Below are 25,607 nucleotides of genomic sequence, written 5' to 3'. Positions count from 1 at the left end.
ATCCATGGGAAAACAGTAATCAAACATTCCAGGTTTGAGCGTTCGGCAAAAGTCGAGTTCCCCCATCACCCACTCATTCAGAAAGATTCCCTCGGGAGGCGAACGGCTTGCCACTACACGTGACCCAAAGCTACGCCTATCCACAACACCAAAGATCGTGGGTTCGAGACCCATCTAGGGTGGGAAGTTCTTTTCTTTCCTTTCTTTTCCCCAAACTAAAAATCATGCGCTCTTGTTTACCAACTATCTTAGTTGTTCCTGCAGCTTGTCTCGAAGTGTTTTCACGTGTACGTACTGTTCCCTTTTTCCGCTCCTGGCCGCAGCCAATCAGGAAACGCTGAGCTCGCGTGACTTGGACTTTCCCTGCGTAGAAAACACAGATTTCCTCTTTACTTGTACCACTTCTGTTCGAACCATTTCTATGTCCCGCAGCAGTTTTAGTTTTTAACTCCATTCTCGCAGACATGTCTTCACTAAACTGGTTACATGTCTGTCTTTTATTCAGCGTGGCTGCGACCTTCGGCTCTGCTGACAGTAAGTAGGACAAGTCCATGAGAAGTCACTCGTGATTGTTTAAGGATCTGTTGATTTCATTCTTTCAGGAATGAAGTGGTGGTTTATTTCCAGCGTCCGTGCTGCTTGCATGAATGCTTGTGCTGTACAGATACTTTCTGTCAGCGTTGGGTTTTAAGTTATTTTGGAGACTGAGTAAAGTGAAGTGTTTCATGCAGTGTGATCCCTAACCTGACATTTAACTTTCGTGGCATTTAACTTTCATTTTTGTTTGCATCCATTAATTCATCATAGCTGATATAGAAAAAAATCCCTAAGTAAAGGAGCTGGGATCTGCGCCTCCCTTTTTGTTTATATTTTCATTATGTTGATGTGTTCTCAGAGCTGACAGCAGCCACTGTGTACTGGGACCCTGATCACAAGCTTGTCAAGCTAAAGGAGGGGGTGATGGAGGTCGAGGGGGATGCTTACGGGTTCCTGAATAACACCCTATCCAGTACAGGCTGGAGTGTCCTGGAGATCCGAGCAGGGTATGGAAAAACCCCTGAAACGGATGAGATCACTTTCTTCCTGGCTGGCTACCTCGAAGGTTTCCTGACTGCCCAGTAAGTACCGTCACTTCTTATTATAACCTTATTTCTTTCACTCTATGGGCTATGGGCATTTTGTATTCATTCTTATACTTGTACTCATTCTTCTTCTTCCCTAGGCAGATGATGGACCACTACACCAACATGTACCCGCAGCTGATCAGAGACCCAAAGATGCTCGACCCAGTTAAGAAATTTATGGAGTGAGTCTGTTCCCTTTTCCTTTTAGAGTTACAACCCAAGCAGCAGAAATGTCACATCAACTTCACAATCTGTCATCTTTCATATCCTCTTCTGAATAAAAGTTCAACCAAACATTTAAGCACTCTCAGCGTTGGCATTCAGCCACTCTTGACTACAACAGAGCTTAGAGAAGTTCACCCCTGACACTCATAATGTTGCAGAGTTAAGAACAGTTTTGATCATGTTTTTCTACAGATGCAGTGTTACGGTGGGGTTTTTTGTAAAGTAGCATTTATCTGTTTAGTTAAATGTCAGTCTAATATGATTCTTGTATAATCAGGGAGCAGGACTCATGGGTCAGACAGCAGGTGAAAGGGAACAAGAGCTCCGATCCTCTGTGGAAACACGCCGGCTTCATCATGGCTCAGCTGGACGGATTGCAGGCAGGAGTGGCAGCGTGGGCCAAGAAGCAAGGGAAGAAGGTAGGATAGCCATGTGACCAAAAACAAGAACAGTGAAAAATTACTAACAAATAAATCTGCACTCTGAAATGCAGAAGCATCAACCAGCAGTTTCATATCAGGTTTCACAGGCTTAAGTCATGTTAAATATAAAAAGTAGAAGTAATAGTACTTAAGAAGGATAAATATGCTATAGAGCCAATAGTGTATATTAATGGCAGTAGAAGTAATACTACATACCAGCAGTTATGAATTCAAATAATTATTTTATTTGCTTAAAGGATCGACTTTCGTTTGCTGTAAGATGTGAGAGGACTTTTTATGTTTTCTTTTCTCATAATTAATTATTTTGTAGCTTTTATTCTGTATGTTTTTGGGGTTTTTTGATAAATGGCCGTCTCACTTCAGGGGCAGCAGCAGTGTTTGTTTGCATTTGCTGACCAGCTGTTTATCTGTTGTTCTTCCCAAAGCCGCTGACGCTGTTTGACGTCCAGTTCCTGAACGCAGTGGGAGATCTGCTGGATCTGATCCCAGCCCTGGTCCCCAGCTCCTACCCTTCACTCAGAGACTTCAAACTTCCAGGGATGGGCCACTGCTCTGCACTCATCAAGGTCAGAGGTCAAAACACAAGTTAATCACAGACTGTATATAAAAGATGGATATAGAGACCAAAAGTGAAGCTTGTGATGCCTTAAATCAACACATTCTTTCTTCTGGTTGCAAAAGGAAGTCTGACTTTGAATAAACATCTGATCTATGAACTCTGACAACATCTTACTGTTCAGTTCCTCCTCTCAGCTGCTGGTTTCAAGTCTTGGTGGATACATCAAAATGTTCCTTTTGTGCAACATAAAATGAGCAGTTGATAAGTTCACTTTATGAAGATGTGGTGTCTCCTCTTGCTCGTCAAGTTTGAGGGGGAAAAACTATGGCAACCGATAAAATGCCAAACTCGAGGATCTGAAACACAAGTCTGCGCACTGCTTACAATGGCCATCTTTTATATACAGTCTACGATCGTGATCAGGCTCTTATTCTTATTGGATATTATAAAAAATGCACACAACATGAAAAGCAGCTGATGTATATGAGCAGTTCCTCAAATTTCCTTCACAGCAAATTAGCAATGCTTCACTGACATCAGCTGGAACCTGATTTTCATAGGTGTGCAAAATAAGAAGAACAAGAAACTACCAGTTAAGAGCAAATTTCCTGTGTAATCGAATGTGCTGGTGCATTAGTACAACAAAGCATTATTCATCTTTATTTCATATTTAAAGAAACTAAGTTTCATTTTCAGTGTCATAATTAAATCAGGGGACAGTTTTGTGCACGGAGGTGCATATTCTAAAATCTGTAACTTCAAAGTGTTTTTTGCACGGCACCTTTAACAAATGTATGTTTGTTCTGTCTATTTTGTTGCTTTTGTTTAAGGGACATTCTTGAATTTAAGTTTATTATCTAACTAAACCAATGCTGTTATGTTGGTTAAGCTACATAACTGTTGGACATGACATGGGATTGTCCCATTACTGATTTCTGTCATCATCTTTAGATGCTGCCGGGGTACGAGAACCTCCTGTTCGCTCATTCCAGCTGGTACACGTACGCTGCTACAATGCGGATTTACAAACACTGGGACTTTCGCATCACCGAGCCCCATACAGCCACCGGAAAACTATCCTTTAGCAGCTACCCTGGTATGTAAGAAAGCAAGAGCGTCATCATGACAAGTACAACACAGATGAAAATACACAGCAAAAACACACTGAAATAATAAGAATGTAAAACTGATGACGTAAAATACAAACACAACCAAAATTTATGAACTGCTGAAACAATAAATATAAATAAAAGTAAAAGTCACTGAGTTTATTGAATAGTACTGTGCTGTTAATATTCATGCAGTACATTTGTAGTAGCTGCCTCCGGGTCATTTAAAGACGCCTTAAATGAATTTGGTGAGATCAGCTTCTTAAGTTTTAGATTTTTGCAGATGATTCCACTGTAATTCAGTCAGTGTCAGCCATCTCCAGAAGGCCAACCATTCATTCTGCTGTCTCTGTATAACAATGTTGGTTATCTCGTCCTCTTCACACACGGCACACATGCAAAAAGAACATGTTTATCTTCTTATATCATCCATAAAGCTCATGTTTGTAATGTGGCTTGTTTGTGGCTTCAGGGTTCCTGGTGTCGCTGGATGACTTCTACCTCTTGGGAAGTGGTCTGATGATGACGCAGACTACCAACAATGTCTTCAACTCCTCCCTTTTTCAGACAATCACCCCAAATAGCCTACTGGCCTGGCAGAGGGTCAGACTGGCTCACAGTTTGGCAAAAACTGGAGAAGAATGGGCCAAAACCTTTTCCATGTATAACTCTGGTGAGCATGTCTGCCTTATATACATGGATCTTTATACACGAAGCACAAAAACTGTGCTGTGTTTTGATAGAAAAGGCTAACTCATGCTAAGGCGTCTTATCAGACTTTTTTTCTCTACCATTAATCCACCTGCAACTCTTGCAGGAACCTACAACAATCAGTACATGGTGTTGGACAGAAGCAAAGTGAAGCTGGGCCACAGTCTCGACGACGGTGCGCTGACTGTGGTGGAGCAGATCCCCAGCTTGGTGGAGTACTCGGACCAGACACAGACTCTGCGCAGAGGTAGCTAATCATTTTCTACTTTCAATTGTATTTTATTTCATTTTTAGACTTTTCTGTGATTTCCTTTCATCACCACATCCATTTCTGACAGGCTATTGGCCGTCCTACAACATTCCTTTCCATCGGAAGATCTACACAATGAGTGGTTACGTAGAAATGTGGGAGCAGTACGGAGAGGACTTCTCCTATGACCTCTGTCCCAGAGCCAAGATCTTTCGTCGTGACCAGTGTGGTGTTAAGGACCTGGAATCCTTGAAGCACATCATGAGATTCAATGGTGAGTGGCTCCATCTCAGCCTTTCAGTTTTAGCTCATTCAGCTGACTCTTTGTATGTTGCTGTTTCATAAGCTAGATTGACACTGGAGGCCACTTCAGTACTTTTCTTTTTTGTTTTGGTAAATTGTCACTTTCAAGAAAGCAGTTTGAGATGATCTGAGCTTTGCGACGTGGTGCATTGTCCTGCTGGAAGCAGCCATTAGAAGATTGGTAGAACATGGTCATAACAGTCATAACAATACTGAAGTGGATTTTGGGATTTAAATGATGCTCAGTTTGAACTTTAGCAGGTTGTCTTCACCATGTCTATGTGCATAAATGCACCGTGTTACTGCTGTTTTACTGTCTGATTAGATATTTGCATTAACAAGTAGTTGAACAAGTGTACCTAATTAAGTGGCCCTTTCCAAGCTATTCTAATAGCTGTAGCTTGAGCTGATGTAGTTTTATACATTTCTTTTAGGTACCTCTTCTGTTCAGACTTGTTGCACATCTGTTTAAACCAAAGATGCACAGGTAGAGCATTTCTTCCCAACCAGGACCACGAGTGTCCCAGGGTTTCTTCTGCAGTAGCCAGTGTGATAGCTCAACTGTGACACAGAATTAGACTTAGTTGGATCTCTGTTTAATTTTTGAAATCTTTTCATTTCTTTTTCCAGTAGCCACACATTTACATTCGCAAGCATGATATTTTTGGTTTGCTTGTTTTCAGACTACAAGAAGGATCCATACTCAAAGGGTGACCCCTGCAAGTCCATCTGTTGCCGTAACGACCTGCAAAGAGAGAGGGCTTCACCAGGAGGCTGCTATGACACTAAGGTATTCTCAGAGCACCACAATAGCCTTTTCATCAGTAGCAGTCATGCAGGTTTCATGAATTCAGATGCTTTTAAGCTCTACCCAGCTTTCTTCTTGTTGGCGTCTTTTTCCCTGTGCAGGTGACAGATTTCCACTTGGCTGGGGATTTCCGTGCGGAGGCGGTGAACGGGCCAACAACGCAGGACGGACTCCTGCCGTTCTCTTGGGACAAATTCAGCAGCATCAGCCACCAGGGCCTGCCACAGTATTACAACTTCACCTTTATCGAGATGCAGCCTATTCTTTTCAAACCATGAGCATCAGTGTGTGACTGTGTGCGCGCGACAGAGATTCTTTCAGGGTAATGAAGGTCCACGCCCATCAGTACAACCCAGTGAGTTTCTGGGACGCGGGTTTTATCTGTCCTTTCGATGTCCATCCAGCAGATGATTTTTTTTTTTTCTGCATGCTTGCTATTGCATCCCATGAGTAGATATCCTTTCTTCTCAGCTGTCACGTTTTTATAGAATTTCATTCAGCACTGGTAAACACAGATTTCTGATCTATTTCTAAACACGTTTTTTTTCTCAGGGTGTCCCGTGTGCAGCCATTGGTGCCTTTGACGCTGACAGTAGCTTTATGATATGATAAAATGCCAAATCACAAAATCAGCAGTTGTGCCATCTTAAAGTAAAATCTTTATTTTTTATGCTTGAATGTCTTCATATATACAAACACTATTGCTGCAGGAGTAGAGGAAACAATCAGTGCAATGCCGTACTCAGGTGCTGATCATCTCTTGTGATCTGATTTTTGTTTGCTGCTTTTTTTATTGTGCTGTGCAAAATTAAAAACCTCTTTTTGTATTTTTGTGTTTCTTTCTTTGCATGTCTACGTTATGCCTTTATTTCATTTTTGCTTTACACTTAAACTCTCACAGTCTGAACTTTCAGCTACTCGGGTTTAGATTTTTTTCTGGTGCAGGGTCATTTGACGTGGGAGATTTTAAAACATATCTTTGAGTGATTAAGTTTGAACTTTACTCAGATTTCAGTTAGTTTTCCTCACAATCTAAACTCAGTTCTATTAAATCTACATCAAATTAAGTGAGCTCAAGTTTAGGCTTTAAACCAGATCCCCACAAAAAGAAATCAAACCAGGACATTAGGGTTGGAATCTCATCGAACTCTAGGCTAGGCTCCAGCGGCCCTGAAAAGGATAAGCGGAAGCGAATGGGTGGATGGTCTTATTTTACATTGTTGGAATTGCAGCTACTAGTACACAGATTGGAAAACTGATAAGTTACATTTTTTGGTCACCAAGACCGACTATCAATCAAAATGCATTTCACTTTGATCTGCCGACAAAGTAAAGAGATTTCTATGTCCTTTACTGGCTGTGGGACAGAAACATTTAATGTTTAAATGTATCCAGATTACAGTTTCAGAGCTCTGATGTGCACTCTCCAAATTAGAAAAAAACATCAACAAAATCCCAGATTTTCTGCAGCATTAATCTCTTGTCTTGTGTGCAAAGATATTGCATTTAACTGTTATGTTTAGTTTTATATTCTTTATACATTTAATCGTCATCATTTGTGAATAAGTTGCACTCATAGGAGCCTTTTTTTTCTGCGGAAGAAGAGTCATATGACCCGAGAAATGCTCCTTTTTTTTTGTTTATGCGAACACAGATCCGGGGTGTACCGGAAGCAGAAAACCCGACTTATCAGAGAAAGTTGATAACGATTGTCGCGACGATGGTTATCTCCAGCTGAGGTTTGGGGGTTTTGTCGATCCAGCTAACGCAAAGAAAGTCTGGCTGTACTGAATTCCCTTCGTAGTATATCCCTCAGAGAGGGTGAGCTGCTGTTTGCATCATTGCTATCGTAGCGAGCGCAATTTGAATTTGAAAGTTGCGGGTCCACTTTTAGATGGTGCCTGTTTTTGTTTTCTCCTGATCACAGTGGGGTTACAGAAAGCCTCTTTACCTGAGCTCACTGTGGTTTCTTTGCGTTAACTGACTGTCCAATATGCTGAACCACATCCCGGCTGCTGAAATTTACCCGGTAATGCGCTTTGAGCATTATAGCGGGTTTTTTTGTTCTTTTTTTCTTATAGTGCATTATTTCTTACATGTCACTGCATCTCAGTATAAAACAGAGTTCTTATTCAGTGATGTGTGTCTTTGCTCAAGGCTTGAGGACCAGCAGCATATAAGGTCAAATATCTGAATAATTCTTGGCCCCTCTGTGCAAAGGGGTCTGAAATCTGACCCCATGGCCTGTGCATTCATTGCAAACAATATTTCCAGTGATTGGGGAAAAAAGACTGATAAAAAGCCGTCATGTTGAGATGTCTGCAGTGAAGAGTCAGTTTAATACAAACCTGCAAGCTTGAAAGTCAGAAACTCTTTGTTTTTGAAATAGAAACGTGCTCTCTCTCTCTCTCTCTCTCTCTCTCTCTCTGTCACGCTGTCCCCAGGAGACACATGTAGTGATTCACTCTTTCCTATTAAACGGAGGAACTGAAACGTCTGTTGGGCCTTCTGCATTCATTTCACAAATCCTCCCGTCATAGCCCTCCTCTGAGTCTCACCGCTCTGTGTTTTTGTGTGTGCAACAAACACAGCATTAGACAAAGGCAACAGTCCACTTTACTTCTCATTACTCACGTAGCACCAGGAATGGATAAGAAGTCTTGTCCTGAGGGAGAAAAGTTTGACAACTTAGTCAACGCGTGTGTGGCCAGCAAGTCACTAATGAGATCTAACCCTGATCCACCAAAAGGTGAGTTTCACTGAATTCTAATTATTTTTTTCTGCCTCTTGGACACAAGTTTGTTCTCTCAGTGTCCTGCTTCTGTCTTGGATTATGTCTCAGTTGTGGATGTCTTTACAACTTTATCATGCAGACTTGAATTTTACCTGGCTACCTAATACATCCCAGTTAGCGTCTTCTTCTTTTTTCTTGTACAGCCGCTTATAAAATGAGTGAGTGAGTCAGACTTGAGTTTGTCCTTTTTCTTTCTGAAACTTTTCTTACATGTCAGAATGCAAACTGTTTAACTGTTGAGGTAGTCAGTGTGTGACTGTCCTCCCCCCTCACAGAGCCGCCCCTGACTGTCGTGAACCAGCTCAAAGCCATAAACACCACTGTCAAGCCCACCTCGATGGTGGTGCTGAGTCCGACTCTGTGGATTTCTGTGGTCCTGGTGGGGTCCATCTTGGCTTTGACGGTTTGGTTTATCATATACAAACGACAGACCAGACGCGGCAGCACCTCCGGTAAGTACAACAAGCTTTTGATGGTTTGTGTCACTTAGAGTGTTACGGTTTATAAGTTTGCCTAACAAGAGAAAGATCCCTGGTTCGATCACAGGAGGAGACACAAATCCCTTTGGGGTAGTGTCAGGAAGGGCATTCGCTGTAAAAATCTACCAAAATCAAACATGCAGACCTCCCCGCTGTGACGACCGCTTGTGAAAAAGGAGGAAGCTGAAAGCGGCTTTTAGAGTTGTTTAAATTCTGCTCATTAGACTAGATAATGAAATACACATCAGATGCTTTAATACATCTCATGATCAAGTGAAGTTATAAGTGGTCTTTTCCTAAGTTACATGTTTTATGAGACAACATGGTTTTTGAAGCTGTGGAGAGAACCCGGTTTATTTAAAAAGAGGAGATCTTACACGCAGAGCTGACAGTCGGGTGGAGGAAACAGGGCTGCAGAAGGGCAGGTGATGAACTGTGACGTTCAGCACAGTAGAAACTCCACAGTTTCTGTTCTCTTCTTCTCACTTGTCCCAAGGGTCAGTCCCGCTCCCTTACCATCTATTCTGGTTTCAGCACACATCCGCTGGTTGGGCAAGAAAACTTAGGCACCCCCCACACAACACTGAAAACACATAAACAAACTCTTCCATGCCAGAGTTTGTACAGGGCTGTGAAAAAGTATTTGGCCCCTACCTTATTTTTTGTGTGTTTCTGCTTGGTTATATTTACATGTTTCAGGTCAACAAACAAATTTTAAGATTATTAAATACAAAATGATGTTTTGAAATGATTATTTCCCTTGTTAAGACTGCCTGCTCAACCATTTGGTTTAGCATATTTTGAGAGACTATATATAATGAACTGGAGTACTTAGCTTAACTCAACCTTATTGAGCCATCTCTACCACTTGGTTGAGTTATGTTATCCTAAAAGAAAAACACTAGGTGGCACTGTGTCAGGATATGGCAGGCCTCATCTGCAACCCTCCAACCAGGAAATCAGAAAGCAAAAAATCACTCTGGACACATGGACTGTTTTGGCTAAAAACTTTAAAGGTAAGTACATTTTTCTGCAGTATAAACATGTCAGAGTCTTTACTGAACATGATTATGTCATTTGATACCAGAAAATAGCTGTAATAAATCCATAATATTTTTTTAAAAACATGCTCAACCAAACAGTTGATTTGTCAATTGATGGTAAGAGTAGCAAAACTTAGCTAATGTTTAGAACTGTTGTTTTAACATATGAAATTGACTATTTACTATTGAATATAAATAATTTAATGATCTATACATGTAAATATGACATGTTTAATACTGACAAATACTGTATGTTACAAAATGTTCTAATGTTTAAAGATTTACTCACTTTCTGTGATTATTTTTTAAAGTACAGTTTTAAATGACACATGGAAATCAAACCAACTATATTTCTACAATTTTATTTTTTTTAATGTTTATTAGATGGATTGCAAATCCTTTTATGGAGCAAGACAACGCACCTACCTGGCCCTTGTACCTGAAAATTCTCAGGACTCCGATGGTGAACTGAGTGATGATGACCCAATAGAGGATCCAGATTTTCAACCCAATTTTGCAGATGATAGTGATGAAAGCTGCTTTGATGTTTCCCTGGATGAAGATGCTCCTTCAACAAGTAGATCTAATAAACTTTTTGACAACACTTTGCCAAACCATAACACAGCCAAGGCTTTCTGTTGTGTTCTGTGACAACTATTTTACCAGTTTTAAACTGGTCCAGCACCTAGACACCTCATTGGGTGTCAAGTGCATTGGCACTGTTCGACCAAATCGCACAGGTGGAGCCACTTTGATGACAGACAAAGAGCTGATGAAGAGAGGGCGTGGAGCTTTTGACTACAGGTCTGCTGAAGGTGTGATCGCAGTTAAATGGTTTGACAACAAATGTGTGAACCTGCTAAGTAATGCTTCTGGGATCATGCCACTTTCAACTGTCAAACGCTGGAGCAAAGAGTCCAAGGCGAAAGTTATGATCCCATGCCCATCACTCATCCCTGCATACAATGAGCATATGGGAGGGATAAATCTCTCTGACATGCTGGTACACCTGTACAAGACCCCAGCCAAGTCTACAAGATGGTACCTGCCACTCTTTGGTTACATGCTTGATCTGTCCATTGCAAATTCCTGGCTGGTCTACAAGAGGGAATGTGGACAACTAAACCAGAAACCAATCACACTCAAAAGATTCCGCCTGGCAGTTGCGCATAGCTTGAAACAAGTCAACAAGCCAGCATCCAAAGTTGGCCGACCATCATCCAGCTCTCCACCACCACCAAAGAAACGATACACCCCAAGACCCTCACAACCACAGCCAGATGTGCGATATGACTGCTTTGGGCATTGGCCACTTCACTGTGACAAGCGAGGCCGATGCAATTACTGTCCAAAGGGCGTCTCAAGATGGAAATGCCAAAAATGCAATGTTTTCTTGTGCTTGAATGCCAGTCAGGAATGCTTTGCAGTGTACCACCAGAAGATCTAATCATCAGGGGGTATTGGTGAAGTTGCATGAATGGCAAAAGAAAAGAGCCAGAACTGTTTCAGTGTGTTCTCAAATTTTTCAGTGCAAAATGGCAATGGTATATAATATACCACCAGAATTTTCTGGAAAATAAAATAAAAAATGTTAGTGCTGTTCCAACACTACAGTGAAAAGTTTATGTTAACAACAGGTCAAAAGTGAATTTGTATGTTTATGAATTTTCGGTAATTGCAGATCAAGTTTTTGATCAAATTTACAATATTTTTGTGTTTTATACATTTTGTGGTTTGTTATTATAACGCCCACTGTTGAAATGGAATCCAACAATGTTTGATGTTTTACTACCACAATAAAGTGGGTCAAACACAAAATTGGGTAGTTATTGTTTTGCAAAATGAGTATAACCTTTACTTTTTTCTACTAGTTATGTCTGTAGAACTTTATGGAGTTGTACCATAGAGAGACATCTCAACCGTTTGGTAGAGGGTAATATTTAAAAAACTATAAGGTGTGTATAAATTTTTTTTTTTGATTGTGATCATTATTGACCTAAAGGAATAGAAAATATGGACAAATAATTTTTTCATTGTATTTTTCTTGGTGAGGCAGTCAAAGGGCTAAGGGGGAAAAAGTTATCCAAACTCTGTGTGAAAAAAGTAATTGTTTGCTTAAATAGAACCGGTATGACAAAGTAAAGTAGGCTGAAAAATCTCAAAAAACATCACAGCATGCCACTATATAAAAAAAAACTGAGAGACAAAGTCACTGATATCTATTTGTCTCGAAAATGGTTACAAATTCAATTCAATTCAGTTTTATTTATCCAGCGCCAAATCACAATAACTGTCGCCTCAAGGTGCTTTGTATTGTAAGGTAGGTACCCTACAATAATACATCCAGAGAAAAACCCAACAATCATATGACCCCCTATGATCAAGCACTGTGGCGACCGTGGGAAGGAAAAACTCCCTTTTAACAGGAATAACCTCCAGCAGAACCAGGCTCAGGGCAGCCATCTGCCACAACCAGTTGGGGAGAGAGAAGGAAGACAGGATAGAAGACATGCTGTGGAAGAGAGCCAGAGATTAATAACAAGTATGATTCAATGCAGAGAGGTCTATTAACACAACAAAGCCATTTTGGAAACTTTGGAACTCCACTGAACCACGGTGAGAGCCATTATCCACAAATAGAGAAAACGTGGAGCAGTGGTGAACCTTCCCAGGACTGGCTGGCCCACCAAAATTACTCCGAGAGCGCATCCATCACTCATCCAGGAGGTCACAAAATAACCCAGAACAGCATCTAAAGAACTGCAGAAATATACTGGGCAAAAAATGGCATCCATGGAAGAGTTCCAAGATGAAAACCACTGCTGACCAAAAAGAACACAAGGACTCGTCTCATATTTGCCAAAAAACATCTTGATGATCCCCAAGACTTCTGGGAAAATATACTGTGGACTGACGAGACAAAAAATGACATTTTTTGGAAGATTTGAGTCCCGTTATGTCTGGCATTAACTAACACAGGAGTTCATAAAGACAACATCATGACAACAGTCAATTATGGTGTTGGTAGTGTGACAGTCTGGGGCTGTTTGCTGCTTCAGGACATGGATAACTTGCTGTAATCAATGGAACCATGGAATCTGCTCTTTAGCAGAAAATCCTAAAGGAGAATGTCTGACCATCAGTCCATGACCTGAAGCTCGGGTTATGCAGCAGGACAATGATCCGATACACACCAACAAGTCCCCCTCTGAAATCTAAAATAAATGTTTTGGAGTGGCCTAGCCAAAGTCTGAACTTAAATCCAATTGAGATCTTTTGGCATGACCTTAAATGGGCCATTCATGCCTGAAAACCCTCCAGTGTGTCTGAATTAAAACAAGTCTGCAAAGAAGAGTGGGCCAAAATTCCTCCACAGTGATGTGAAAGACTCATTGGCAGTTACCACAAACGCTTCATTGCAATTGTTGCTGCCAAGGGTGGCACGACCTGTTATTAGGTTTCGGGGAAATGACTTTTTCATACAGGGCCAGGCATGTTTGGATAGATTTTTTCCCCTTGATAAATGAAACCATCATAATAACAGCATTTTGTATTTACTCAGGTTTTCTTCGTCAAATACTAAAATGTGTTCCGAAATACGCAGCTGTGACAAACATGCAAAAAAACTAAGAAATCAGAAAGGGGTGCAATTACTTTCTCACAGCACTGTATAAGCAGGTCTTCATCTTGAATCCCGGAGGCTGAACATTTGAATGCTACAGCTTTACTTTGTGAAAACACAAAACCTGTGAAACTAAAACTGACAGTCTGACAGCCAACAGCAGCTGCTTTTTAAGGCCTCTGTGTCTGATGAAGGCCTGAATCAGACACACGAGTTTTTGTGTTTCATAAATACACCAACATGACTGTGGCCATTTTTTTTCAATCTCCTGGAATGCAGCTCTTATTCAGTCTTAACTTAATTTAAAAGAAGGCGAAAAACAAAGAAAGGGCTGAGGAGAAGCTCAAGTCACTTGGGCATCCTTTGCGTCAGTGAATAATCTGTCGACTCACACCTCTTACCACAGGAAATCTGGAATGTAAAAACATTACTAGCATTACTGCTTAGCTGCTGTTTGTTCTGCACACAATGCAGTGCAGTAGTTCAAACATTTTAGTTGCAGGCCTACATTCTTCCCAATCTTTAGTTTGATAACAGCTCGTACTGAGCTTTTTTTTTAAAGTCACAGTAAAAATGTTCTCTAAGGGATGAAAAATGAGGAATTTAGCAAATAGGATGTAAATTAAAAATCATATATGCAAGTTATTATTTAATTTTCTTAAATTGTCAGGAGGTTCACTGAACAATCAACTAAAAAAAAATAGAATTTTCTGGCAATTTTTTTAATGGTACAGCCTTTAAATGGGCAATATATTCATCCCAGGCCCGCAGTGAGAAGTCCCACCCACTTTCTGTGCAAACCCTCTGTTTTTGAGGGGCAACCAATGAGAGGAAATCCTCTGTTTCATACAGAGGATTTATAACCTCAACAATCTTATGACCTCTTTAACTGTTTTAATAAACATTTGTGTAATTATTTTAAAGCATGTTATAAGACTTTAATTTAAAAAAAACCAAAAACATTATTACCTTTAATATATAAAAAGCACCTTATTGATCAGTTGAGGAAATAAGGGGGGTATAATGTTGCGAATGGTTGAGGAGTCTTTCAGGGTGAACATTCAGTGACAGTTTTTCTGTTGTTTGTGTCACAGAGGATGGCATGCCAAGACAGGAACTTCTTCAGAAAGTGCAGCCAGCTGCCAAACTGCACCCTCTGCCCTCAGAAAGAAACGGTCAAGCTGAGATATTTCAGAGAGCGGCAGAGGCCCCATCACCCTGCTTTCACGTGCACTCTGGGAGCCAAACGGGCTCAGAGTGGGAGAATGGCTTCACAGCTTGCAGGGACCTCATGATGCGTGGTGGAACAGAGGTGGGCGGAGGCTTGCCTGCATGCAGCACAATGGCGGAGCACAGGATCCCACTTCCTGCCACAGAGCTGGGTGGCACTGCTTTAGTTACAACTAAAACCATGTAAGGCTGTGGGTGTGTGGTCGTACTCTTTAAGCACACTGTGGGGAAACACATTTGTTTGCTTACTAACATTGTGGCCACACGTCTTCATTTTGGGGACAAAAAGCAAGTCGTCATAACTTCATTAAGCCTTAGAGTGAAGACTTGGCTTCAGGTTGGGGTACAGCTTTCATGAGTACTGAGAGGGTAAGTCTCCATGAAACGTCAGGTCGAAGTAATATTCTCTAAAGAGATGAAAACACAACTGTGTTTTTAAAAACTTATATTCACTGCATTTATTCTGCACGTTGTACTCAGTATACTGAGATTTCTTTGTTTCTACCATGTTTTTATGGGTTTTTTTAAATAAGATTACGATTTTCTACAGCTGTTTTTATTCCTCTGCACTGCTTGTGTGAAAAAAAGTGTACCAGGTGACTGTGTATAGTTTGTTGTTTTTGCTGTTGTACAGGAAAAGTACAGGAATTGCTTTGAATCTTGTGCCCGTATTTCAAACATGTTTTAATAAAACAAACTAAAAATCAACAGAAATATTTCTGATGCTGTGAAAACGGAAAGGTAGCATCGTTACAATGCGAAATAGTCTTGACGAGTTTGGATAGAGTTCCAGAAAAAGATATTTACACGATAAATATTTTTTTTTTTTTATCACATGTTGCTCAATCAGTGAGCTTCCTGCAGGCAACATCAAAACATAAATAGAAGCATGGCTTATAGTAAAGAAGAGTGCACTGGGTATCCTCATCTACGTTATCTGGATCGCTTATGGAGAAATATTTGTATATAAATATGCCACTCTCTGTACCACAACAATAGCTACTTAACATCTTTAAAGGATCAGTGAGGTGAGTTGATCTCAAGGCGTTAGGCTGTTGGGGATGAAGAGAAGTGCTGCTGCTCCGGCATCATCTCTCCAACCGATGAATGAACAAAGCTGTCCAAAGAAACCCAGCAGTCCTGAATCAAACATGACAAACTTGTACAAAGTCTACATCTTGTGCTGAAAGCTCTTCCATGATCACAGGTAGGTGCTCGGGTTCTCAGTGACAGCTAGGTGGAAGTACTCTGGCAGGCTGTCGCTCTGCACGCTGCTGTTGGTCTCCCTCCGGCGGCTTCTGGTGGACAGCGTCTTCCTCTTTTTGAAGCTGTCCCCTCCACGCTTCTCCAGACTTGACACGATCATTTCTGACAGATCTTTCTGAAGCGACTGGAAGTTCTCCCTGAGACAGTAACAGTGTTTTAGATTATTGTGTTTGGATGTAAAACTAAAATTGGGTATCACACTGATTCTGAAAAAAACTGTGGTGCAAAGTAAAATGTAAATTAAAAACTTAATGCTTAACATTAACACACTTTAAAGGAGGTGGTAATTTAATAATATAAAGAACAAAGATTATTTATTAAATCATAATACTGTTTTGTGTTCAGGGTATACTACAGTCCAGAGTTCTTCAACAGTTTGTGTAAAAATAGTTTTTTGATTAAACTTTACTCACGCGGTCGGTGGCGTTGGCAGGTTGTAACTCCCCCCGGTCACGCCTGTTAACCAGTATGTCATCATTTTTCCTTTACCCTGTGGGTGAGGTGTGGATGCAGACAAACACACACACACACACACACACACACACAGGAAATATTACTAGTGACCTCTGTTTGTGTGGTTTGGCATTTAAAGTAAATGTCTACATGTAAGTTTTTAAGTAAATTAAAAAGCCCAGCTCACCTTCAGATAGGTCTCTCCTCGTTTTTCATACTCAAACTTGCAGTCTGTCCTCTGCAGGATGTTGATGGTAGACTGGCTGACATGAATTCTCAGAGCTGGAAAGATGATGTGAAAAGCAGCCATCAGACTCTGTGCTTGCGCCGGCCCTCCCTTTGTGCCAATTCAAGCTAAGCCCCTAAACTGCTAGTGTTGTGTGTAAAATGTGTGTGGTTGTCTTACGCAGGCCTGTGGACTCCATGCGTGAAGCCGTGTTAACCGTATCGCCAAAGAGACAGTAGCGAGGCATCTTGTTTCCCACCACTCCCGCTGCACAGGGTCCTGGAAACAATTACATAACAGGATTCAATTTATGCTTTTTTAAAAAAAAATTATTTAATTTTTCATTAGCATATAATTAACATTAACATATACTTATATTATTTGGCCACTAGATGTCAGCAGCTCCATGACAGACAAAGGAAAACGTTAGAGTTTTCCTTTGTCTGAGGCCTACACACAGAAATCTCTAAACGTAATGGTTTGTGTGACCTTTAATGACAGAAATGGATCGTGTTCTGTGGCAAAATAGAAAATAAATAAGGTTTCCTGAAAGTGAGAGTTCAGTTCCAGATAGTTCAGTTTAAAAATGTTTATTTTTTTAATCATATGCTTTAACATTTTTGGAAATGTATGGCTGCAAATCTTGGAGATATTGCAAATATTTAGCATTAACTTGTTGATAATAACGACACATATTAGCAAGATGGTGCCTCTTTTTAGTAGAACATAAGAAAACATCAAATTATGCTGGCCTTCTAGGATGTGTGACCTCACACTTCCATAGGAACTAATGCACACAGATCAGAGATAGAGAATTATGAACTGAGTGCTGCTGAACACCTGGATGATGCCTACCCTCTCTAATCTGGAGGATGGGACACATCCATGTTTGCAAAAGAAAATTTTGATTCATCTGACTACAAAAGAGTTTTTCACTTTGGCTCAGCATAGACAGAAGTGTTCCTGCATCATGTTAATGTTTGGCGTCCTTTTTGCATGACCGAGTTCTAACCTGCATTCGTAGATGGCACGGTGAGCTGTGCTCACAGACAGTGATTTCTGAATCATGTCTGTGTTTAGTGCAGTGCTGCCTCAGGGTCCAAAGATCACAAGTATCTTTGTATTGATTTTCAGTCTTGGCCCTTGCACGGAGCGATTACTCCAGATATCTGAATCTTTGATCATATTATGTAGTGTAGAGATGATGAGATATTCAAAGTCTTCACAATTTCACTTTGAGGAACATTATTCTACAATTGTTCCACGATTTTTCCAGCCTTTTGTTGTCCCACTGCCCTTGTTGCTGCTATTAACCAATAGTTGTCAGTAGTTTTCTTAAAATGTTAGATTTTCTCAATTTAAACATTTAATGTGTTTTTATGCTCTGTCGTGAACATCTGATGAGGCTTTGTGAGGTTTGTAAATCACTGAACTCTGTCTTATTCAGATCTTACACAGCATCCCAACTTTTGCAAAATTCAGATGATAACATAGTAAAATCTTTGTGAATCTCTGTTACCTGAATGTACACCAATACGGATCCACAGAGGAATCCCAGGCAGGTGCTCCAGCTCAAACGTCCCCACAAATGACAGGATGTCCAGGGCCATGTGGGCGATGTCCACTGCATGCCTGTTGCCGTTGCGGTTGGGCAAACCGGATGCAACCATGTAAGCATCTCCTATTGTCTCAACCTACGAGACAATGAACACGTAACTTTCTCTATAAAATCCTTATCTTTATTCAAAAAATAAACATCAAAGTGAGTAAAGTTTTTAGGTCTAACCATAACCACATTCTTACAAATTCTAGGTCAATGCTTAAAGGAGTTAAAACACTAAAAACCGACTTGTGACCTCCTTGATAGCAGAGGCCTGGGTTTCTGTTGTCCTGCTAAGCTACCTTGTAGACATCATGGTGATCGAGAATGCTGTCAAAGTTCTTGTAGATTTCGTTGAGCATATCAACCACCTCCATGGGGGTGCTGTAGTAGCAGAGGGTAGTGAATCCCACAATATCACTGAAATAGATGGTGACCTCCTCGAACAGCTCTGGCTCCACACTGCCCGTTTCCTTCAGGGAACGCACCACTGGGCTATGGAGACGCAGAGAGGAAGAAAAATGTGGTTACTGTCAGATATATTAATGCTACATGACTATAACATATAAACATACATGCAAATACAGCATCATGGGGTTTTTTCAACCACAAGTGCTAAAGCTTTTCTTGCTGGAGTTTCAGTCTGGTGTTGTTCCAATGGAAAAAGCACATTCTGCACTCAGTCATGACTATGCAGTTAAATGCCAGACAGAAGGCACAGGGGAGGTGGCAATCATTACTTCAATGGTAAATGCACAAGTGTACAATTACATTTTGGAAAGCATCATTCATGATGGCAAAGTCATTTTGAGGATCATAATCCATCTTTTTGCAGAGCAACAAGTGCTAAAGCTTTTTCTTGCTGAAATGCAATCATAGGTTCTGCTGCAAACAGTCTGAATCTCAATCCAAAATAAAATTAACTTACCCAGGAAGAAGCATAAAGTTGAGGCGATCCGCTCTGTCCCTCTCAGCTTTGTACAAAGCCGTTCTCTCCTCCACCAGATTCTCCAAAGTCCTGGAGTACATCTGCAGACGACGGATCAGGTTGTCCATGTACGTCTCTGTGGCTTGGTTATGCAGGTTGCTGCATCAGATCAAAAAATATTTTATATTCACATATCAGCTCTCACTGATCTTCATTTAAGAGAGTACTACAGGAGGACATATTTCAGAGGATAACCTCCTGCTATGGCTTTGAGGTGAGGCAGTTAGTCTGGCCATGTGTCAAATTATAAAAATCAGTAAAAGCCACACTGAAGAAATATATGATGGCAATCTACCTGAAAATATTTCCAATTGTTAACTCGATTCTCTTAAAATCTGGCCTCCGTTCTGGGTCTTCCTCCCAGCAGTTCTTTATCAGTGTGTACAGCTGTATACACACAGAGTTACACACAAAACACACATAAACAAGACAAGGAAAGAAGAGGAGAAAAGTGATTTTTTTATCCACTTAATTTACTTTAATTGATCCAAATAATTTTATAAACTCTATAAAAATCGGGGTTTGGCTTTTTTACCTCGGTCTCTCTGTCTGTAACACCCTCAAAGTTTAGGTCAGGTCTGAAGATGTTTTGTCCGATAGGATGCTGCACTCTGTAGATCTTCTCTGAGGGATTGCACAACAATCACTTATACAATATAACTATGGGACATGGGTTACTCTGTGACCTCTGTGTTTCACAAGTCTGCAGAATTTCGCATCTTGTATGTGTAAAATCATTTTTGAATTAAAGGAAATTCCCAAATTTTTCACAACTGACTGACAAAGACAGACTCGTTTGTTCAGTTCTGCTGTTTATGGCAGTATAATTGTGGCCTACCTCTAACATCAGTGCAGTACTGCGTGTAGAAAGGGGCTTGTCTCATAACAATCTCATGGGCAATGATGGCGTAGCTGTAGACGTCGCCTTTTTGAGACACTCCACCTTTGCGAAGATGCTCCGGGGCGGTCCACAAATCTGAGGGGAGAGAACACCGGTTACATTTAGCCAACTATTGGTTCATTTTTCATTTACAACAAGAAAGTGAGAGTTTAACACGTATACAATTGCCATGGCCAACTCCAACCCACAGCACACACACTGATTATTGTAATCAGAAGATAAAATGCAGTTTTTCATCAGTTACTTTTTACAGGATGCCGCCGATTTACCCAAGCAGAATCACACACTTTAATGTCATACATATTTTTATAATATATACATTTTGTTTTTAAATCTTCAGCTACCCAAACCCTGAACATAAGTTCAACATTTACAGATCCAGTCCCCTTCATCTGATTACCTCAGATGCTCATCTTAGCCTGGCCTATTAGAAAGTTCATCAGACAAACCTTCCTACACTGTTGCAGACTGCTTTTTATTTTTGCAAACCAAAAATAAAAAGACTGTTATCGAAAATTACCCGTAAACCAGTGAGCAACTGCTGGAGCAAAGACTTTGACAGCCAAGTCACAGGTGGTGCAATGTTTCCTCAGGATGACAGAAAAAAAAACTGTGATTCTTGCTCTTGGATTTAAATATGCCACATGTCTTTTTGTAGACTCTCCACTCTGTACTGGAGATCTGCACTGCGTGTCTCTTTGGGAGGTTCGTACAGGGACCTCCAGCTGCCCCTAGGAGACGACCCCAGTGCCGACACGCTAAATCAGCTCAACTCAGTGATACTTTGTTGAAGACTTTCAAAGGTACAGTTAACAGAGCCTTCTTCAACACCTACAACACCTGACTATTCATAGTTGAGGTATTTGAAAAGATAATAGTGATTCTTCTACTTCATCCTGCTCCTCCACTGCAGCAGTGATGAAAAGTCAGGCAAGGAGATTAATTGTTTAACTGCAGAATGAGTCTCTATTGCATCTCTAAATAGAACAAGATGAACAATCCTGACTTCAGCCAGCTTCTTCTCAAGAAGTTACTGTTAAGTCTTTGTCTGCAGGGTCAAGGAGAACTTCAAAATACCATCCATGCTACTCTGTGAAGTAACATGGATGCCATTTAAAACCAAAGTTTTTGTTGTTTATGACAGGCATACTGTTGATAGGTGTCGTAGCCACAAAGCAAAATCTTGCTATGTGGCTACGAAGGTGGATCAGACCCTGCGCGCCTCCAAAGCAGGAATCATTCCCAAAGAAATTATTGGCTCTACAACAATAGCAAAGTGCCACATTGTGCTTCTATTAAAAATTCTGTATTCTCATTTCATAATAATGGATTGCATTTATATAGTGCTTTTCTAGACACTAGACAGAAGCGAGGCTGCCATATCGCGCCATCGGCCCCTCTGGCCAAGGACACAACAGCCAGGACAGACAGAACTGGGGATCAAACCGGCAACCTTCCGTTTACAAGATGAGCTTCCCAACCCCCTGAACCACGGTCACCCCTAATAATAATTAGCCTATTGAACTCCTCAAAGTACTTTTAAATTACTCTCTGAATCAAAAGTTGGGTTTCTTTTTTTGGTTTATAACTTTTGTAATAGCAGTTGCGTGTTTTGTGTATTGTTAACAAAAAACTAATTTGTTTTGCCAACTTCCCACCTACAAATAAGTCATTAATTTTTTTTTCTCTCACACTGACTTTAGAAGTCAGAGAAAGACTGACAAGAAAACCTTGTCCTGATTTAGTCGTGCATCACAACGCCAATAAGGTAATGTCAGAGGCCAAACCAGTCATATTTTAGTTAAACTAATGTTTATGTTTGATAAACATTAATCCTCTGCAGTTTATGAGGGGAGGATTAGTATTTGAGGAAGTCCGAAGAAACCCATGCAATCAGAGGGAGAAGAGGCAAACTCCACACAGGCCACAGCCAACAGGGAGGTTCAGACGCTGATGCTGTGGCGTGATGGGGCTAACCACCACACCACCGTGCTGCCCTGACCACAAACATGTCATCCTCATTAGGGAAAGACGACAAGCATATAACACAATTAACCAAGTTAAACTCTCTAAGTCCCGAAATTACATAGTTAAACTCCTCTTGCCAATCCAGTAAGGACAGATGAAAAGATGAAAAATCAAGAAATTCACTTCAAACACTTGAAACCACTCAAACGAATGCCCAAAGTAGAGTAGGATAGTAACCCAGCAGGAGCTTATAGAGGAGCAGGATGATCTCAGAGCATAGATCAATACTCAGCCACAGTGATGATATTTCTTAAAAAATATTTCTTTTAATTTCTTAAAAAGCCCACCGTTTCCTGGTTTCAGGATGGTGTTGCAGCCAAAGTCAGTGATCTTGACCACCATACGGTTGTCGACCACACAGTTGGAGGACTTGAGGCGGCCGTGAACTGCGATGTTACTGGAGTGTAGATATGACATGCCCTATGGAATATATACAGCAGGGCAGTAGTTATTATTTGCTATTTCAACTTTTTTTTTAATCACATGTTTTGGTTGCATTTCACTTAAGAAAATCCAGAAATTTAATGGTGGAGGTGCTTTAAAAACTGTAGTATTTAATAACAAACCAGTTACTCAAAAGAAAACAGGCAAAAAAAAAAAGCATATAAATAAATGACATACTGAGAAAGGCAAGTCAAAGAAACAATACCTTTGCTATGTCATACATGACTGATATTTTAAACTCCATATCCATGAATGTTTCATCTGGGTAAGAGATCCTGTCACTGAGAATGTACTGAGAAAAAAATAGATGAGCAAGTTCACGTTTTAGTATTTTTAGAAGTCCGAAACAATTCTGTGTGAATCTGAATCACATATTCATACACACTGTGTGTCCATAACTTATTAACAAGTGAAAATCAAAGTCGCTGTGAACTATGAGCTCCGCCACATTAAATCAAATCCAAAATAGGCCAAAAATGGTCTTTTTCTGCATGCAGTGTGTGAATGTGACCTTTAAACTGTTGTCCTCGAAAACAGTGACTTTTCATTACAGTCAGTGCGGATAATACAAGAAGTTATTAAATAATAACACAATAAAAAAAAGATATGTGTAGATAAATCAAAGACAAACATGATCTGAAATAGCACATGCCTTACAGAATGTTTAACTAGAAATCACTGAGAGCGGTCATATATCTATTAAGGTTTTGCAATTCAAAGTTCACAAAGTGTGACTGAAATGTTTTCATATGCACCACAATGAAATCATACACTCACTGGTCACTTGTTCAGGTACACTAGTTTCACTGTTTGTTAGTGCAAATATTGGATCAGACAGTCACATGGCAGGAACTTCATGTATTTAGCCATGTAGACGTGTTCAAGAAGACCTGCTGAAGTTAAAACTAAGAATCAGAAGGGAAAGGAAAGTGATGTATGTGACTTCGAACATGGCATGGTCATCGGTGGCAGACGGGCCCGTCTGAGTATTTCAGAAACTGCTGATCTACTAGGATTTTCCTACACAGCTATCTCTAGGGTTTACAGAGAAGGGTCTGAAAATGAAAAAATATCCGGTGTGAGGCAGTTTTCTGGGCTGGATCTTGTTGATGCCAGAGGAGAATGACTAGACTGCTTCAAGCTTAGAGCTGTACTCAAAAAAACACTCATTGCAAATGTCAAACCATGAAGTAGAGGGCCAACAGCAAACACAAAGCTCAAATCATCTCAAATTGGTTTCTTGAACATGTCCACTGTACTCAAATGGGTTCCACAGTCACCAGATCTCAATCCAGTAGAGCACCGTTGGGAGTGCTGGAATAGCAGATCACATCATGGATGTACAGCTGACAATTCTGCAGCAGCTGCATGATCGTATTATATGAATATGGACCTAAATTTCAGAGGAATGTTTCCAGCACCTTATTGAATCTGCACCATAAAGAATTAAAACAGCTCTGAAGGGAAAAGATGGTCCAACCCAAAACTAGTAAGGTGTAACTAATAAAGTGGCTAGTGAGTGTATTTCTGTACTCAAAGGTGTTTTTTTATTGTTATACACATCAGAAAACTAAGACTAAACGATAAGATAAACTGATTTACGAACACGTCCTTGCAGCAGGACCTTATATGAAGGTAGTGTGTGAACGCTGGTTTGCTCTTACCCTGAGGGAGCCTCTCTGACACAGCTCAAACACGCCATACACACCATATTCAAACTTCACCGTGCCATAAAACTTGGTCAGATTGTAGTAGTCAATCCGCAGCAGCTGAAACGTGAAGACAGTGGCAGGGATAGTTAATCATTTTTTGATGTAAATACTTTTTAATAACCTCTAAGATAAAACACAGAGATATCATACGGTGTTGAGCTCAATCCTCTGGTCCTCGGTGAAGTCTCCTTCTGTCTGTTTCAGCTCTTTTAAGATTACAGGCTGGAGAACACAGAGAATGGAAAAAGACTGACATGGTCATTTCCCTTTTAATCTTTTTCAAATCAGATATGAATTTTTGGCATTGCTGTTACCTTCTTGTCGTAACGCCCTCGCTGTCGGAAGTACGTACTGTCCTTCCTCTTATCTTCATCAATCTGTTTCATAAACACACACACACAGTTGTCTGATTTCACATTCTTATCTTGAACCGCCATAGATCTGAAAGCTTTTTGATCGTCAATGGTAAAAGCTTGAATTTTAGATGCATTTTAGGACGAGCATAGAACAGGTTTCATTTTCAATAAGATATCTGTAGGTGTATGGCCCAGTTCTGGCACAAGAATCATTGAGCAAAGAGAGAACAGGTCCAAAACAGAGCAAACATCCATGACTTAACATTCACCTTCCCTCTTGATGTATTGTGTTGATCATGGGCTGCAAAGCAGCTTGCAGAGGCATTAGGATCATCTGTTATCAGCTGAGATTGCGTGACTCTTGGCCATCAGTTTCAGTTTTTATTGAACTTTAACAATTTAGCACATACTCCGACATTTTCATGTAGTCTTATCTTATTTAATGTGTATCCAAAAAATTATAGCCTTATTGTGTCTTGTGTCATAGAGCCGTGTTTTATCAGCAGTCAGGAAATAAAATCTGGAGTTAAAGTTTGCTGATAAGGGCATTTACCTTCAGAGACACCTCCTTTTCATCCAGAGGGCCAATCAGGTGAGGTTCGATGTGAGACCATTTCTTCTGTAGAAAGCGCTCTTTCCTGTTCTGCCTGTGAGTTTTTTAAAAAAAAAGGCATTCAGTACATGATCGGTACAGATAATTCAAGATTTACTTTAACAGACACTGCATCTTCTCCATTAGTGCCCTGAGCTGCAGATAAAACTATATGTTGTTGCCCAGGTTCAAAATCATTTTGCCACAATTTACAATTCATACTCAAAGCTGTCCTCCTTTGCCTAAATAAGGCAAATACTGCCTGATTTTGTCAGCTCAGCTCTAGTGATGCACTTGTGCTAAAATGTGACATGCAGCTCTTCTACCACGACTGGGAAATG

At 40.4% G+C, this 25,607-nt stretch overlaps 4 protein-coding genes across 6 annotated transcripts in view; 3 read left to right on the top strand and 1 right to left on the bottom strand.

Annotated features, from left to right (window-relative positions):
• Positions 1-335: 335 nt before the first annotated feature.
• On the top strand, positions 336-6,359 carry LOC100699108 (phospholipase B-like 1). The gene is made up of 11 exons (XM_025906776.1): positions 336-534; positions 896-1,118; positions 1,223-1,306; positions 1,627-1,768; positions 2,218-2,358; positions 3,303-3,447; positions 3,933-4,133; positions 4,278-4,418; positions 4,510-4,695; positions 5,408-5,514; positions 5,634-6,359. Exons 1-11 carry the CDS (start codon positions 465-467, stop codon positions 5,808-5,810), a joined length of 1,617 nt encoding a protein of 538 aa, XP_025762561.1. The 5' UTR covers positions 336-464; the 3' UTR covers positions 5,811-6,359.
• A 794-nt stretch (positions 6,360-7,153) lies between these two features.
• Positions 7,154-15,408, top strand: LOC100695643 (uncharacterized). 2 transcript variants are annotated; one of them, XM_005468395.4, is made up of 4 exons: positions 7,154-7,353; positions 8,171-8,281; positions 8,602-8,778; positions 14,565-15,408. In XM_005468395.4, exons 2-4 carry the CDS (start codon positions 8,179-8,181, stop codon positions 14,885-14,887), a joined length of 603 nt encoding a protein of 200 aa, XP_005468452.1. In that variant the 5' UTR covers positions 7,154-7,353; positions 8,171-8,178; the 3' UTR covers positions 14,888-15,408. The 2 variants fall into 2 exon arrangements, with proteins under 2 accessions (XP_005468452.1, XP_025762562.1); XM_025906777.1 differs by having other exon boundaries at positions 7,162-7,353; positions 7,977-8,281.
• LOC109201995 (piggyBac transposable element-derived protein 2) lies at positions 8,787-12,170 on the top strand. Its single transcript, XM_019358184.2, has 2 exons — positions 8,787-9,821; positions 10,233-12,170. Exon 2 carries the CDS (start codon positions 10,369-10,371, stop codon positions 11,293-11,295), a length of 927 nt encoding a protein of 308 aa, XP_019213729.1. The 5' UTR covers positions 8,787-9,821; positions 10,233-10,368; the 3' UTR covers positions 11,296-12,170.
• gucy2ca (guanylate cyclase 2Ca) overlaps positions 15,093-25,607 on the bottom strand; it is a 27,392-nt gene continuing 16,877 nt past the window's right edge. For both annotated transcript variants that reach the window (XM_019358181.2, XM_003443208.5), the window contains 16 exons: positions 25,228-25,321; positions 24,633-24,695; positions 24,469-24,540; positions 24,271-24,375; positions 22,812-22,898; positions 22,450-22,582; positions 20,072-20,209; positions 19,769-19,857; positions 19,529-19,620; positions 19,174-19,332; positions 18,548-18,740; positions 18,165-18,339; positions 16,826-16,924; positions 16,607-16,701; positions 16,380-16,456; positions 15,093-16,103 (listed from right to left, as the gene is read on the bottom strand). In XM_019358181.2, the coding sequence (XP_019213726.1) occupies positions 15,902-16,103; positions 16,380-16,456; positions 16,607-16,701; positions 16,826-16,924; positions 18,165-18,339; positions 18,548-18,740; positions 19,174-19,332; positions 19,529-19,620; positions 19,769-19,857; positions 20,072-20,209; positions 22,450-22,582; positions 22,812-22,898; positions 24,271-24,375; positions 24,469-24,540; positions 24,633-24,695; positions 25,228-25,321 (1,873 nt within the window). In that variant the 3' untranslated portion in view covers positions 15,093-15,901. The remainder of the gene's footprint in view (positions 16,104-16,379; positions 16,457-16,606; positions 16,702-16,825; positions 16,925-18,164; positions 18,340-18,547; positions 18,741-19,173; positions 19,333-19,528; positions 19,621-19,768; positions 19,858-20,071; positions 20,210-22,449; positions 22,583-22,811; positions 22,899-24,270; positions 24,376-24,468; positions 24,541-24,632; positions 24,696-25,227; positions 25,322-25,607) is intronic.

The sequence above is a fragment of the Oreochromis niloticus genome, linkage group LG4 (genome assembly GCF_001858045.2).
Source record: "Oreochromis niloticus isolate F11D_XX linkage group LG4, O_niloticus_UMD_NMBU, whole genome shotgun sequence".
In the NCBI taxonomy this organism is placed as follows: domain Eukaryota; kingdom Metazoa; phylum Chordata; class Actinopteri; order Cichliformes; family Cichlidae; genus Oreochromis; species Oreochromis niloticus.
The sequence above is the reverse complement of the archived record's forward strand: the minus strand, read 5'-3'. Positions and strand labels throughout refer to the sequence as shown.

Excerpts from the sequence above, each read along its gene's own strand:
- LOC100699108 (XM_025906776.1), top strand. The coding sequence starts at position 465 with ATGTCTTCACTAAACTGGTTACATGTCTGTCTTTTATTCAGCGTGGCT. Across the intron at positions 535-895 it reads GACCTTCGGCTCTGCTGACA|AGCTGACAGCAGCCACTGTG; the intron begins GTAAGTAGGACA and ends ATGTGTTCTCAG. Across the intron at positions 1,307-1,626 it reads CCAGTTAAGAAATTTATGGA|GGAGCAGGACTCATGGGTCA; the intron begins GTGAGTCTGTTC and ends TTGTATAATCAG.
- LOC109201995 (XM_019358184.2), top strand. The coding sequence starts at position 10,369 with ATGATAGTGATGAAAGCTGCTTTGATGTTTCCCTGGATGAAGATGCTC.
- LOC100695643 (XM_005468395.4), top strand. The coding sequence starts at position 8,179 with ATGGATAAGAAGTCTTGTCCTGAGGGAGAAAAGTTTGACAACTTAGTC. Across the intron at positions 8,282-8,601 it reads TAACCCTGATCCACCAAAAG|AGCCGCCCCTGACTGTCGTG; the intron begins GTGAGTTTCACT and ends CCCCCCTCACAG. Across the intron at positions 8,779-14,564 it reads CAGACGCGGCAGCACCTCCG|AGGATGGCATGCCAAGACAG; the intron begins GTAAGTACAACA and ends TTTGTGTCACAG.